This window comes from Amborella trichopoda, chromosome 9, assembly GCF_054954075.1.
Source record: "Amborella trichopoda isolate Santa Cruz 75 chromosome 9, AtrichopodaSantaCruz75HAP2 v2.0, whole genome shotgun sequence".
Classification (NCBI taxonomy): domain Eukaryota; kingdom Viridiplantae; phylum Streptophyta; class Magnoliopsida; order Amborellales; family Amborellaceae; genus Amborella; species Amborella trichopoda.
This window is the reverse complement of record NC_142344.1, coordinates 29,818,568-29,832,028: the sequence shown is the minus strand read 5'-3', so window position 1 is coordinate 29,832,028 and position 13,461 is coordinate 29,818,568. Positions and strand designations below refer to the sequence as shown.

Genomic DNA, 13,461 nt, shown 5'->3' with positions numbered 1-13,461 from the left:
ATCCCACCTTCGATCCCATATCGGTTGCCAGATTGCTGATCTAAAAAAATATCGGAAAGTAAACATATAACATCATATGTTATGCATTGTGTAAAATCTACATCACCATTCTTGAATGGCTTAGTTGGGAGCAGCTTGTGGCTTTCCGGGTTCGAATCCTGTGTGCATATGTGTCTAAAAAAAGAAGGATTTTCTGACATTGGTCGGGATATATGATCAATACTCCACTAGCCTATGAATGTTCAAATGGAAAAAAAAAGAAGAAAAAGACAAAAAAAGAAGAAAAAAAAAAAAAAAAAGAAGAAGAAGAAGGAAGCGTACTCTACTAGCCAATGGACATAGTCTAAGCTCGTCCAGATGATGCACTGACCTTCTTCATGGTGAGAGGTTGCTGGTCACACTCTCATTTCCTCTCCTTGTCTCTCGTGTTGCCATTACTGTTGCCACTTTTGAGGCAAAGGAGCCCACTAGTGTTAAATTTAGTCTGTGAATTAAATATGCGGTAGTCAAATAGGCTTTTAGAATTGGGATTTTACACAAAGAGGCCATTTACCTTGGTAACGAGGTCACAATTATTCTTACTCATTAGATGTCAAATTGGATGACTTGGGGTATGTCATGAAGTTCAAGATTTTTTTTGTTTTTTTCTGAACTTTGAGTCTATTCAATGACACTCTTACTACCACCCATTTTGAAATTAAGGGACAATAATGATTGTGACATCTTTGTACTAAAGGTAAATGGTCTCTTTCAATACCTTTCTTTTAGAATTTATATTTTATAATGATATCAAAATAAGTAATATAGTCATCCATTTTAACAAAATCTAACAATTTGACTTTTAAAACTCAAAATTTCCTAAGCTACTAGCTATAATGAATAGTATAAGCTACTAGCTCTCAGCCGTAAGATCCTCATCAGGTGCTTCAAAATTCATATCACTATCTGAATTTTAATCTTTTTTTCTTAAAATCAGATCAAAATGAAATTTTGTACATGTATACTAAAAAATAAGGCAAACAATAAAAAAAATTATCAAAATATTTCCTAAAATTTGAAATGATTAAAATACCCCTAAAAATATGATAGAGGTAATTTGGACATTTTAAATTATTGAAAGTAATTGTTTTATATTTTTATATGGTGTGCAATAGTATTACGTATATACACCAAAAATTCCATCTGAAACTAATTTATAAAAAAGAGTTAAAATTAAAATAGTGATATGAAATTTGAACCATCCGATGAAGATTTAACAATTGGGAGCTAGTAGCTTATACTATTCATTATAGCTAGTAGCTTAAGAAATCGTTTTCTATATATATATATATATATATATATATATATATATAGCTTAGGAAACCATGATTTTGGCATTTATATGATTCCAAATTTTGCATGCCCATTAATCCTCATAATCAATCTTATGGAAAGAAAGAAAAAAAAAATTCAATTTGCACCTTAGATATGGTCAAAATTAGTACTCTCCAACAATGAATCTTGACCGTCCATTCAAGGAATTTCAAGATCTAGGCCTTGACAAATTAAAATTTTTTTTTTTTTTTTTAGCATTATTAATCTAATGATGTTAACACTATAAATATTTTGGGAATAAAAAAATCCTTTTGAGCCCTATATCTAACCTTCTCACTAAAATGGACGCCTTATATTATTTGGGCTAGGAAAATACTTTTTAGGGAGTTTTTTTTTCAAAATTTTTTTTTTTTGTGATTATTCTTTAGAATAAAAAGAGTATACATATAAAAATTGTGTCAAACCAATATCTTTAGCATGGTTTTTTAATGTGGTTGCATTATATTTTGATACAACCGTTGTATGAATTCTTTGCTATATATATATATATATATATATGTATATATATATAGAAATGATCCAATGCAACGGTTGTATAGTAATATAATGCAACCACACCTCTAGAAAACCATATTTTTAGCATTTGTATGATCGTAAATTTTACACACACATTCTTTTCATCCTCATAATCAATCTCATGAAAAAAGAATTTCAATTTGCACGTTAGATGTGGTCAAAATTAGTACCCATCCAACAATAAATCTCGACCATACATTTGGTGAATTTCAAGATCTAGGCCTTAACAAAATTCAAAGTCACTGTTTTCTATTTTAGCATTATTAATCTAATGATGATAATACTATTTAAACATCATGGGAATAAAAAAATGCTTTTGAGGCCATCTAAATAAAATGGATGGCTTATATTAATTGGGCTAGAATGAAAACTTTCTAAAGCATTTTTTCAAAATTTTTTTTTTTTTATTATTCTTCATAATTAAAAGAGTGTACATTTAAAAATTTGTATCAGACAAATATCTCTAACATAATTTTTGAAGACATAATTTTTGAAGGTAAGTCATTATATATATATATATATATATATATATATATATAAAACAAAAAGCCGTAATGGCCTCAAAAAAACCTAACCACATTTTCAATCACCACCATCCCTCCCGCTTGAAGTTCTGCGAACATCTAACCCAACCATATTTTCAATCACCACCATCCCTCCCGCGTGAAGCTCTGCGATCATCTCGCTCTCCTGCTCCTCTGCTGTGCCTCTGCAAAGGGTCGCCTCTCTCTTGCTCTCCCTCTCTTCCCATCTGCAAAACTCGTGAGCTCTGGACCAGGCAAAGCTCTGCGAACGTCTCGCTCTCCTGCTCTCTCGCTCGCCCTCTCTTTGCCCTCTGTAAAGCTTCTGGACTAGGCAAAGTTCTTCTGCAGCAAACAAACGGGTGAGTGACCTCTAGATTGTATCCCCGTTTGGATGTTTTTCTTTGCTCGAACGAATCCAACCCCAAATCAAGACTAAAACCCTTTTTTAAAAAAGAGAAACTCATTTTTTTTTAAAAAACCCCAAATTGAATAGTTTCAATGAAACCCTATATTTTTTCCTAATGAATAACCAAAAATAGGAGAGGAAATCATAATCACAGAAATTGAAAACTACAAATGGGAGACGAAATTTTTGGTTTGGTTAAAAATAAATTTTGGGTTCTAAGTGGGGTAAAATTGCTGTTTTTTTCTTTTACTTTTTTGGATGACGGATTTGTGAATTGTTTTTTATTTTGCTTTTATTGGGTATGAATTTGCATTTTTGTTGTGCAGGATTTTTTATATTCTCTTTTATCAGAGATATGTTGGCTTTTATTTGCTATTAGTATGAGAAGCTGTTTCATGGAGTATGTTGTTTGCCTGTGATTTTTTGCATTCTTTGAACTCAAATTTCGGCCTCCCAAATGCCGATTTTCTTCTTTTTTCTGCTATTTTCTGGTGTAAGTGTTATATATTATGTTTTGCTGTGGAATTGAGATGTCGTTTCATGGAATATGTTGTTGCACTATGAATTATTGTAGTCTTTGAACTAAAAAATTGTTCGATTTCTATAGAGTTTGTGTTTTTTGAACTGAAAATCGTTTGACTGTTGTAGAGGGACCATTGGTTTATATTTATTTATCAATTTGATGGGGTAAAGCCATTGAATCTGATTGCTGTTTGATGCTCTGATCCTCTCTATCTTTAACCCATGGTTTATATTTGTTAATTTCAAAAAATTTCACTAAGTCGTTTTATTATTTGTGAATTTGATAAATTTTCATTTGGTTTGCTTTGTTTTGTTGAGAAAGGAGGATGAGCTCCTTCTAGAATTCATTTACCAAAAGAAAGAGCATCTTTGAACTTCTACTTCAATTTCTTTTTGCACTAGAAGAGGTTGTTTTTAGTGACTTAATGGATCAAGTTCCTAATGCGTCATGGGCTTCAACAATTCTCTGTAATTTTTATTTTATTTAAAAAAATCAAGTCCAAGTTATGACTTCTAAAAGGTGGATTCTCTCTTTATTATGGCCTCTTCAATTGATAATCAATGCTTTTTACTATGGGTCTCAGGAAATCCTCTCCCAGAATACTATAGGTATCTGCATCTTCTCATTTACTGATTTATTGAGTTGCTTTTTTATGAGGGGGCATGTTTTGTTGAGTAGCTTTTCCTTCTTTGGACGCTCACTAGAACGCTCACTAGAAACTCCAAATGAAGCTAAGTCCAATTGTAATATGTGAGTTTGAAGTTAGAAGATCAGATTTCCCACCGCACTTTGCTTTTTTGGGTATTGGAAGTTTTTCGAAGGTAGAAGTTTTGAACTGACTGTTTGTGCGTGAATGGAAAATATGCATGTCTTACACATATTTTAGGATATTTTCGTTCCTTTTTTGTTTATTTGAGAGGTCGTGTAATGCATCAACTACTTTATAGATTATGGGACTTCAACAAGATCAAGACAGAAATCTTTTTCTCTACATGGTATGAGAGCCTTTGTCCGGATTAATCCGATTTGTTCTGTCATGCTATGTTTTCTTTTTCTTTTTCTTTTGGGTGAAGGCATTTTACAGTGGAAAATCAGCAGATCTGGTGGTTTTCTTTTGAGTACCTTTATGGTTCACTTCTCTGATACATGCTAAGGATCTCTCATCCCTTTCAGTCGCTTGGTTTTCTCATATTGCGTTTGTTCCGTCAGACCTCAAAGTGAGGTTTGAAAATGTCACAAATTTATATTTTCCAAAATTGGGGATGAAATGAGAATGCAGAAAACCTCCAAATTCTAAGGCCTTGGCGTAAAATGACTAGAAATGTGAAAAGTTTTAAGTTTATATTATTCTCCTACAGGAGTACATTGTTCAAATACCCCACCTTGGTTAGACGATTTACTTGGGAGGATTCTTAGATCTGAAATTTTGGAACCACCTAATAATCATTAGATTATTGTTTTCTGTCACTTAGATCTCACCTTCCCAAAGTTAGATGATCTCTATTCAATCTTGACATTTATTTTTTTTTGAAGGGAATAGAGAATGCAATATAGAAATTCTTCTTATTGAGTTTAGCCTATATATTGAAAATATCACTTCTCTAAAGTTTGGGATTCTAAAATTATTCCAATAGTGGGTTTAAGAGGTGGAGTAAATAGACATTATACTCCCAAAAAAGTGGGTAATCTTTTGCCAATTCTGAATATTATTTCTCTATCTCGTACGAAGAATATATCGGATTTGGTTTTGCTTGAGTGAAGCGGGAGAAATATGGGTGGCATCGGGTCAGGTCCGGTTTGGTCGGACCTGGACCTAGACTCGAACATGGAGATGCGACCCAAAAGTTAAAGGAAAAAGTTTATATAAGGATGCTACCTTATAATTTAGAACTACGAATGCCCCTCAAAATCCATCGGAAAAGGTAGTTTTAATGTTGAAAAACCCTTTGATTAATCACCTCGACATCGAGATGTATGACTATGAAAAATAAAAAGATTTTAAGTCTCAGAAATAACATATTTTACAATATATTATCTGCACTATCCATTTTCAAGATTTTCATATGTTTATAGATCTACTTGATTTTAACCATTTTTTAAATTTAAAATTTTATAATTAGATATAAAAATAGATTTTGAGATAATCCTAAGAACATTTTGCATCACAATTATATACCATGATAAAATTTGAAGGTGCACCTTACCTCTACACCTACAAATGCATCCGTATGCAAACTGCATCCAATAGTAAAATATTTGTGTATTATTTAAATATATTTCATATATCATGACCCAAAAAATATTACCAGACCTAGACACATACCTCAATAGTATTCAGGTCCAAGATTTGGACCAAGACCCAACCCACCGGGTTTAAAAGGCCCATATTGAGACCCCGATCGAATCTACCCCTTAGGTACAGGGTGGGGTCAAAAAGAAGGGAATCCCCTCAATTCCCTCTTGATCACGCTTTCACCACTCTTCACCTACTCTCTCATGGCTATTTATTTATTTGTTATTTTCCTCACCCTTAAAACTAACTAACTTCCCACCTCGAGTTTCTTCAATTCACAAGAACGCACTCTTGTTGTGAAACGCCAAGAGAGTTTTGATCTTTCAAACTATGATATATCTATTTCCCCTACAAATAATATAGAAAGGAAAAGGAAAGAGAGAAGAAAGGTTTTACAGGCTCATGTGGCAGGTATGAACATCTTTTCCTCTGCCCCTCTTCTGATCACCCAGATTCTAGAGAGAGAAGCTGCACTCTGAAACTTCCTCTAATCACCCAGATTCCCTCCACCATAATTCTTATTACTAACCACAATTTTATTTTAGAGAGAGAAACTGCTTTTTTAGCTGCTCCTTTGCACGTTTAATTCTTCAATCTGCAATTTTGTTTTCATGAAGAGTTGAGAGGTGGAAAAAGATGAACAGTGGGTACTTCCAAGAGCGTTTGAGAACCCTTTTAGCTACTAAGCGCTGGGACTACTGTGTGTATTGGAAACCCAGCAACGACCAGAGGTGAGCTCATTCCATTGTTGCTTCTAAGAGAGAGAGGTTCTTCTCTGTTTTTGTTGTAATTGGGGAAAACTTATTTTTTATAAATAAATTATGATTGATCTGAAAATTTATGTTTAGGAGTATTGAATGGGTGGGGTGTTGCTGCGGGGGAGCTACTGAATATGGAGATAGTGAGAATGGTTTGGTGGGGACTTTTGCATCTAAATTTTATTGTAGGGATACAGTTTTGCCCCACCCACTCACCCAGTCCTGCCACCTTCTCTTGGCATCGCCTACCTCCATCCCTTTGGACTCTGCTGTTGCTGGGTAACCTAACCAACCAATTTCATTGATCGATTGATTCGGGATTTTTAAGTTTCCGGCCACCTTAATTCTTATTCTGTAAAAAAAAATCAGGGTTTATGCACAGGTGCTTTTGTCCGGGCAGGCCAGATGGATTAATATTAATACTCAACCCACCCACCTAACGGATTGCAGTGTACTGATACAACTCTTCTTCATTCTTTCTTAGTTTTTGGAAGAGATGGCATTCAGTTTCTTTGTTTGTTTAGGATTGCATTGTACTAATAATACTCTTATTCATTCTCTCTTAGTTTTTGGAAGAGATGGCATTCAGTTTCTTTGTTTGTTTAATCGTGCAGGAAGTGGGGGCTAATACAAATAATAATAATACAAGGGCATTCATTCCTGTTCCTGGAGGAGGCCTTGTGGAGCTGTTTGCTTTTGATAATGTGAAGCACCTGCTCTTTCTCTGTCTTACTCTTTGTTTTGTACTCCATCTGCAATGGAATTCAGAAGGCGACGCCCTCTCCATTTCATCCTTATTTATTTTATTAGTTTTTTGAAAATGCACGAAATAATTATATTATATTATATAAAACAGATATTCTGAAGTGTTTAAGCAATTAGGGAAAAGAAAAAGACATCGAAAAAGGAGTTCTCAAAAGTGTTTGATTTGATAATATGATAACAACAGGTATCAGAGGATCGTGAGGTGATTGAGTTTGTTATGGAGGAGCAGTGGCCTGCAAATTGGCCCCTTGAACACCCTCTCCATCAGGAATCTTGGCAGCAGCAGAGGTAGGAAGCGATGATGATATCTTCTTCTTCATCTTCCGCCATAAAGGAAATACCTTTCCATTTCTCATCGGAAAACTTAACCGGAAACCACCAAAGTTTCGAGCCCCAATCCCCAACAGACCTATAGGAAGATTACGAAAGAAGATACTACTACCACCACCACCAAATGCTCGGCAGCAGGCAAAAGGACTTCCATCACCACCCCCCATGGACTGGTGTCCCTTCTCCTTCGGATTGGGGGTCGTATGGCCAACAGCAGCTGAGGAACAGCAGCTGAGGAACAACAACGTTCTCTTTGATGTCTCTGCCGACTCCATGCTCTCAGATGACATGATGAAGCCTCCAATCTCCTTCCCCAATCTTAAATCGACATCATCCTCATCACAGGTGAAGCAGTAGGGTGAGCAGAGGGGTGACTCCATCTCTGACTGCAGCGAGGATGACGACGAACAAAAGGGAAGGTCCTGAAGGAAACACCAGTCTAAGAACCTGGTGGCTGAGAGGAAGAGAAGGAAGAAGCTCAGTGAAAGGCTCAATGCCCTCTGCTCCCTCGTGCCCAAGATCACCAAGGCACGCCAACATGACAACCCAACCCCTTCTCTCTTTTTTTTTTCAAGCTGTAAACTCTCATTTTTATAATCTGTTTCAGTCTTTTTTCCATCTTCCTCTATTCATCTTTCAACTATGCTCTCATTCTTTTTCGAAGTAAACATATGTAATTTCGTGGGTATGAGATTGTTTGTAGATGGACAGGGCACCCATCTTGGGTGATGCCATAGAGTATGTAAAGGAGCTGCAGATGCTAGTGAAGGCCCTGCAGGAGGAGCTGGATGAGACAACTGAGGAAGAGCAGCAGCAGCAGCAGCAGCAGTAGCAACAGCAAGGTAACGGAGGCGATGGTGGTGCTCCTCCGGCTACGACCCCTTCCTCTGATAGCAACAACCATGGCGGCTTAGCGTCATGGAGGAGCGGGTTGAGGAATCCTCATCCACTACTCATCACCTGCTGCATATCCCCAACATCAACAATGACTCTTCTGATGACAAGGCTCAGCAGCAGCAAATGGAGGTATGTCCGATCTCAGAGCAGATATCGCGGCTCGCTCGTTCTCTTCTTCATCTCTCTGCATTACTTAATCTCCAAAATCCACCTAATAGTGAAATAAGGAATGGTGATTTGTTTTCTGTTTGTTTTCAGGTTCAGGTTGAGGTGAACCAAGTAGGCGCCCATGAGTTCAACCTGAAGATATTTTGCGAGAAAAGCAGTGGTGGTTTTGCGAGGCTAATGCAGGCTGTGGATGCCTTGGGCCTCGAAGTAAGCCATGTTAATATCACTACTTACATGAGCCTCATTCTTAATGTCTTCAAAGTCGAAGTATGTCTCAACAATCCTTTCTCTGGGACATAGCCGCTTCCCTCTCGGTTATGAGAATGCAAATTGGTGTGCTTGTGTTGTTGCCAGATGAGGGATAACGAAGCTATACAGGCAAAGCATGTGAGGGATTCACTTCTGGAGCTCACCTGCAATCCCAATGGCTGGCCTTCCCCTGTACCTAAATTGTAGCATGTCCACTTGCGGGAGCTTCCGCCACCAATCGGCGCCGCCAACTTCTCCAGCACCCATATTTGATACCGTTGTTTCATATACAATGTTTTGAATATTTTTAGTCTAAGATTTTTCTTCGTTCCTGAAACTAACCATATCAAGCAGTTTTAAATCACTCACTTTGTCTGAATTATGAACTTAATTTGTTTAAACTGCATCATGCTATTGTGGGGTTTGAATTGTTTAATGATAGCTTATTACTAATGGTATTCGATATGCAAACCTTGAAACCATTTCATTTCATGCAGATTTTTATCATTTTTTTAAAGAAATCTTATTGGATTAAATTCTCGCCCATGCTTTTACTTTTTATGATACTTAAAAGGCATTGTGGTGAGGATGTGATGCCTTGAGTTCTATTTTTAGTGTGGGCATGAGCAGAGGACCTCTTCCCTCGTGTGACTATTTGTGCATTAAAAACATAAATATATAGGACACAATCCTCTCACACAAAATGCCACAGAGTTGAGACAAAGGTGTTATTAGCAAAGTTCATGGGTGTTTTGTCATAACTAGAGTGGCATATAGATAACAAATTTATCCGTCGAACAACATCTAAGCCGTTCTTGTCTTAACGTAAACATTCATGTTTCTTACTTCTTGCTTTCTCTATTCTTTCAATACGGTTCTTATTTTTTCTCTCTTCATGGCGATTTCTTATTTTCAAATTGGAAGTTCCTCTAGATTGAAGTAACGAACATCAAGTCAAGGCCTAAAGACAAGGGCAAGGCCTGGGCTGTCAACTTGGCGAGGCCATCATTCGAGGAGGGACACTACATTGAGATTAAAACCATGCTTTTGACCCCTCTCTTCCAAGGGGGGCCGAATCATGAAGAGACTTACACAGGGTGTAGGCATCCCGATCAAGAAACCCAACCAAAAAGCATCATGTTGAAGAAAATAAGCAAAAGAATTGATGCACATGGATGGACGTAATGTTTTTATTTTTAATTTTTAAGAGACTTAATTTATTAGAGATAATTGTTAGAAATGGGATTAATATGTTTTTCTTTTTTTGGTTAGTTTGATAAAGTTTAATTTTTAGCAAGTTTTTTTTAAAGATAATGAGAAAGAGAGTCTTTTTTGTTTAGGTCAACTTTTAGGAAGGTTTCTAATTAGATGGGGTTTATTATTTAGTTGGGGATGTAGATAAACGCATCTAAAGGTAATATATTGTTTGGTTTGTTATTATTTAGTAGGCAAATATTTTAGGAGGCTTTGGAAGTGAATAAAATGAAAATGACCCATTATAATAGATGGTTATGTTTTGATGAAAGGAAAAAAGAAACATCAACAATTTAGAGAGAAAGAGAGCCTTTGTGATTTTTTTTTTTTTCTTTTCTTTTTGTGTGTTTCTCGTTACGAGTATGTGGTAGGAGGTCTCAACTGTCCGTTTTCGTGCCTTCTTGCGATATCTTCTATATTGTTTTGTTTCTCTCTAAAACGTAACTATATCGCTGGTTATTAGATGCCGGTGATTTTTCATATATGTGAGGTAGTATCTGAGCATCGGTTCTTGTGGATCGTGGTGTTCATCACTAAGGCATCATGGCTGATGAGCGTGGTTAACAATCGGGTACCGGGAATAAGTCCATCCAGCAAGAACGAGACATTCAAGATATTTAGTTAGAAAATTTGAGATGGCAAGTTTAGGAAATGTTTTGGTTATGAATACTGGGTCTCACAATTTTCTAGTTTTTTTTTCAAAAAATAGATTTTTTTATTACTTTGTTAACTTTTTTGTCATTTATGGCAAATCATACTTGTTTAACATTTTTGAAAATCTATTTTTTTTAAGTACCTTTTAATCAATTTTTTGGCAAATATGTGTTAAATGTCAGAATTTTACTTTTAAAGCCTAGAGACTACCCTCGAATCCACTGAAGCACCCAATGGCTTCACTTCTCAACCAAACGAAATTGGATTTGCAATCAAATTTGAATTTTCCTGCAACTAAATTGGACTTGCAAATTAAATTTTATTTGAATTTGACTCAACTAATGTACCCATGTCAGTGTAGTTATTCAGTGGAATTGCATTACTTGTTCTAAGTCACAAAATATCTTTTAAAGTCTATGTATAATAATCGTGAGCCGCATGTAAGAAACTGATACTTAGAGATGAATAGTCAATAGACCATGGTCATGAGAGAGCTAAAATAAATAAATAAAAATTAATGAAAATCTCTTCATTCAGATTCAGAACATTATGATTATCTCAATAACAATACATACAACATAATTTTTTTACAATGGCTACAAGAACATATCGGTACATGATTGCACATTAATGCATCTAAGTAAATGAACAAATATACTTTCTAACAAAACATTCCAATTAAGAAAAAAGGAAATAAAAAATACCACCATAATATTAGATTAAGTCATTAAAGACAAAAAAAATATGTTGCAAGTTTAGATTTTATAGTATTAAAACAGAAGTGGACATAAAGTTAAATATCTGAGTTCCTTCTTATAAAAATTGCAAATTAATAAGATACATTTGAAGATAATTATTTAAAATTTAAAAAATACTTTTTTTATAATTAAATGTTTTAGCAAAATTATTTTTAAAAAATCACTCAAGCAACTAAAAGTTCATATTAAAAAAAAAAAAACGAAATGAAAAGTCATGAAATTCATATCTATGATCTCGACCGTAAGAATCAAGCACCAAATTTCGACTTTCCGACCAAATTAGGACTACAATCTTCTGCATAACTCTGTGATCTCCAAAAGCCTTAAAATTTAACAGATAAATGATAGAAAAGGTCCCAAAATCGATCGGTTGGTGGAATGTTTTCAACTCAGAAATGAAAACCTGAGTTGCAGCCCTAAAATACAAAAAACGAGCACCAAATTTTGGCTTTTCGACCAAATTAGGACTGCAATCTTCTGAATATTTCCGTGATCTCTAAAAGCCCCAAAATTTGACTGAGAAACAAAATTGATTGGTTGGCAGAATTTTTTCGATTCAGAAATGAAAAACTGAGTAGCAGCCCTAAACTGTAAAAAACAAGAACCAAATTTCGGCCTTCCGACCAAATCAAGACTGCAATCTTTTGAGTAACTCTGTGATCTAGAAGATCACCAAAATTTGATTGAGAAATGATAAAAAACAGGCCAAAAAATTGATTGGTTGGCAGATTTTTTCATCTCAGAAATGAAAAACTGAGTCGATGCCCTAATATGTAAAAATTGAGCACCAAATTTTGGCAATTCAATGAAATTAGGACTTCAGTCTTCTAAGTAATTCTATGATCTACATAATGCCTAGATTTTTATTCAGAAACAACAAAAGAACGAGCCCAAAATCTCAAGTTGGGCTAAAGTTTTTCAAAATAGTGAAGAACACCAAAAAAAAAGTCAAAAATTTGATTTCGGGTGTATTTCCGGTTGCAAATCCATCAATTTATACACTTAGATTAACTATTTCAGCCAATAGTTGACTATAAAAGGCTTAATAAGCTTGAAAAAGGTGGAAAAAACGAATCAAATTCGAAGCCACGGTTTTTTGTATCAAATAACTAGCTACTATGGGAAATAACGGCAACCAGTGTAAAAATACCCGTATTTCATGATAATGCCCAAAATTACACAAACCAGTTCGGTTAGCAGAAAACTGGCCAATTAGTTAGAAATCTGGCCAACTTGTGTACTAATCGACTGGTTTTGGTTCGGACATTTTAGGGGCAGGTAAAACGTACAACTAGCACCTCAAAATCGGGGTTAACTAGAACCGGGAGGATCCCGGTTCCGTTCTTACGGCTGGTTTCAGTTAGAATTGTTTATTTTTTCTTTCATTGATCTCAAGCTACAAGGTGTAGTCATCTGGATTGTTTCGGCATGAAGTGACCAACAGAAACCGAAGTGGTGGTCCATGTTCTCTACTTAATTATTTTAGTATGCATTATATTGATCCAAAGGAGAGATTGCAGCTCCAAGATTTTATATATAATGGAACAAAAATAATGTAAACACGCATGTATGGTATGTCTGTTAATGAATGGCATTGAGACATGTATTGTTTTCCTCTATGTTTCCTCGTGATTCCAACGATGTCGTAATCTCGATTCCATATTGGTCGATTCCAACTAGGTCGGAAACTCAATTATAAAAATCTAGGAATCTCTCTTCCATTTTTGCAGGGATCTCAATCATATTTTGGTCGAATCTCAATTCCTAGAAATAGAAATCTTCCAGCCGGTGGTGATTCTGCACTTTCGATTTCTAAATCGATTCGGTTTACGAGTTGCTTTCGGTAACTATGTTAAGGATTCTAGAGTGCGGCATCATAAAATGGGTCATTGTAGTATGGAGTCTTTAAAAAAGTGTTGTAAATACAGACTTATTTCCTCTAATATTGATCGTCCTAGTAAGTTTATTTGTCATGTTTGTCAACTGGGAAAA

The 13,461-nt window shown here is 35.3% G+C and overlaps 1 protein-coding gene across 12 annotated transcripts; it reads left to right on the top strand.

Moving 5' to 3' along the window:
- The first annotated feature begins 2,442 nt into the window (after positions 1–2,442).
- LOC18428515 (transcription factor ABORTED MICROSPORES) lies at positions 2,443–9,274 on the top strand. Of its 12 annotated transcripts, none has more exons than XM_088846760.1 (9): positions 2,443–2,773; positions 6,254–6,367; positions 6,485–6,673; positions 6,764–6,845; positions 7,009–7,098; positions 7,344–8,017; positions 8,193–8,515; positions 8,645–8,761; positions 8,909–9,274. In XM_088846760.1, the coding sequence occupies exons 1-6, from the start codon at positions 2,445–2,447 to the stop codon at positions 7,449–7,451; spliced, it is 912 nt and encodes a 303-aa protein (XP_088702886.1). In that variant the 5' UTR covers positions 2,443–2,444; the 3' UTR covers positions 7,452–8,017; positions 8,193–8,515; positions 8,645–8,761; positions 8,909–9,274. The 12 variants fall into 12 exon arrangements, with proteins under 12 accessions (XP_088702886.1, XP_088702885.1, XP_088702888.1 ...); XM_088846759.1 differs by having other exon boundaries at positions 8,645–8,821; XM_088846762.1 differs by having other exon boundaries at positions 6,777–6,845; positions 8,645–9,274.
- The last annotated feature ends 4,187 nt before the right edge of the window (positions 9,275–13,461 follow it).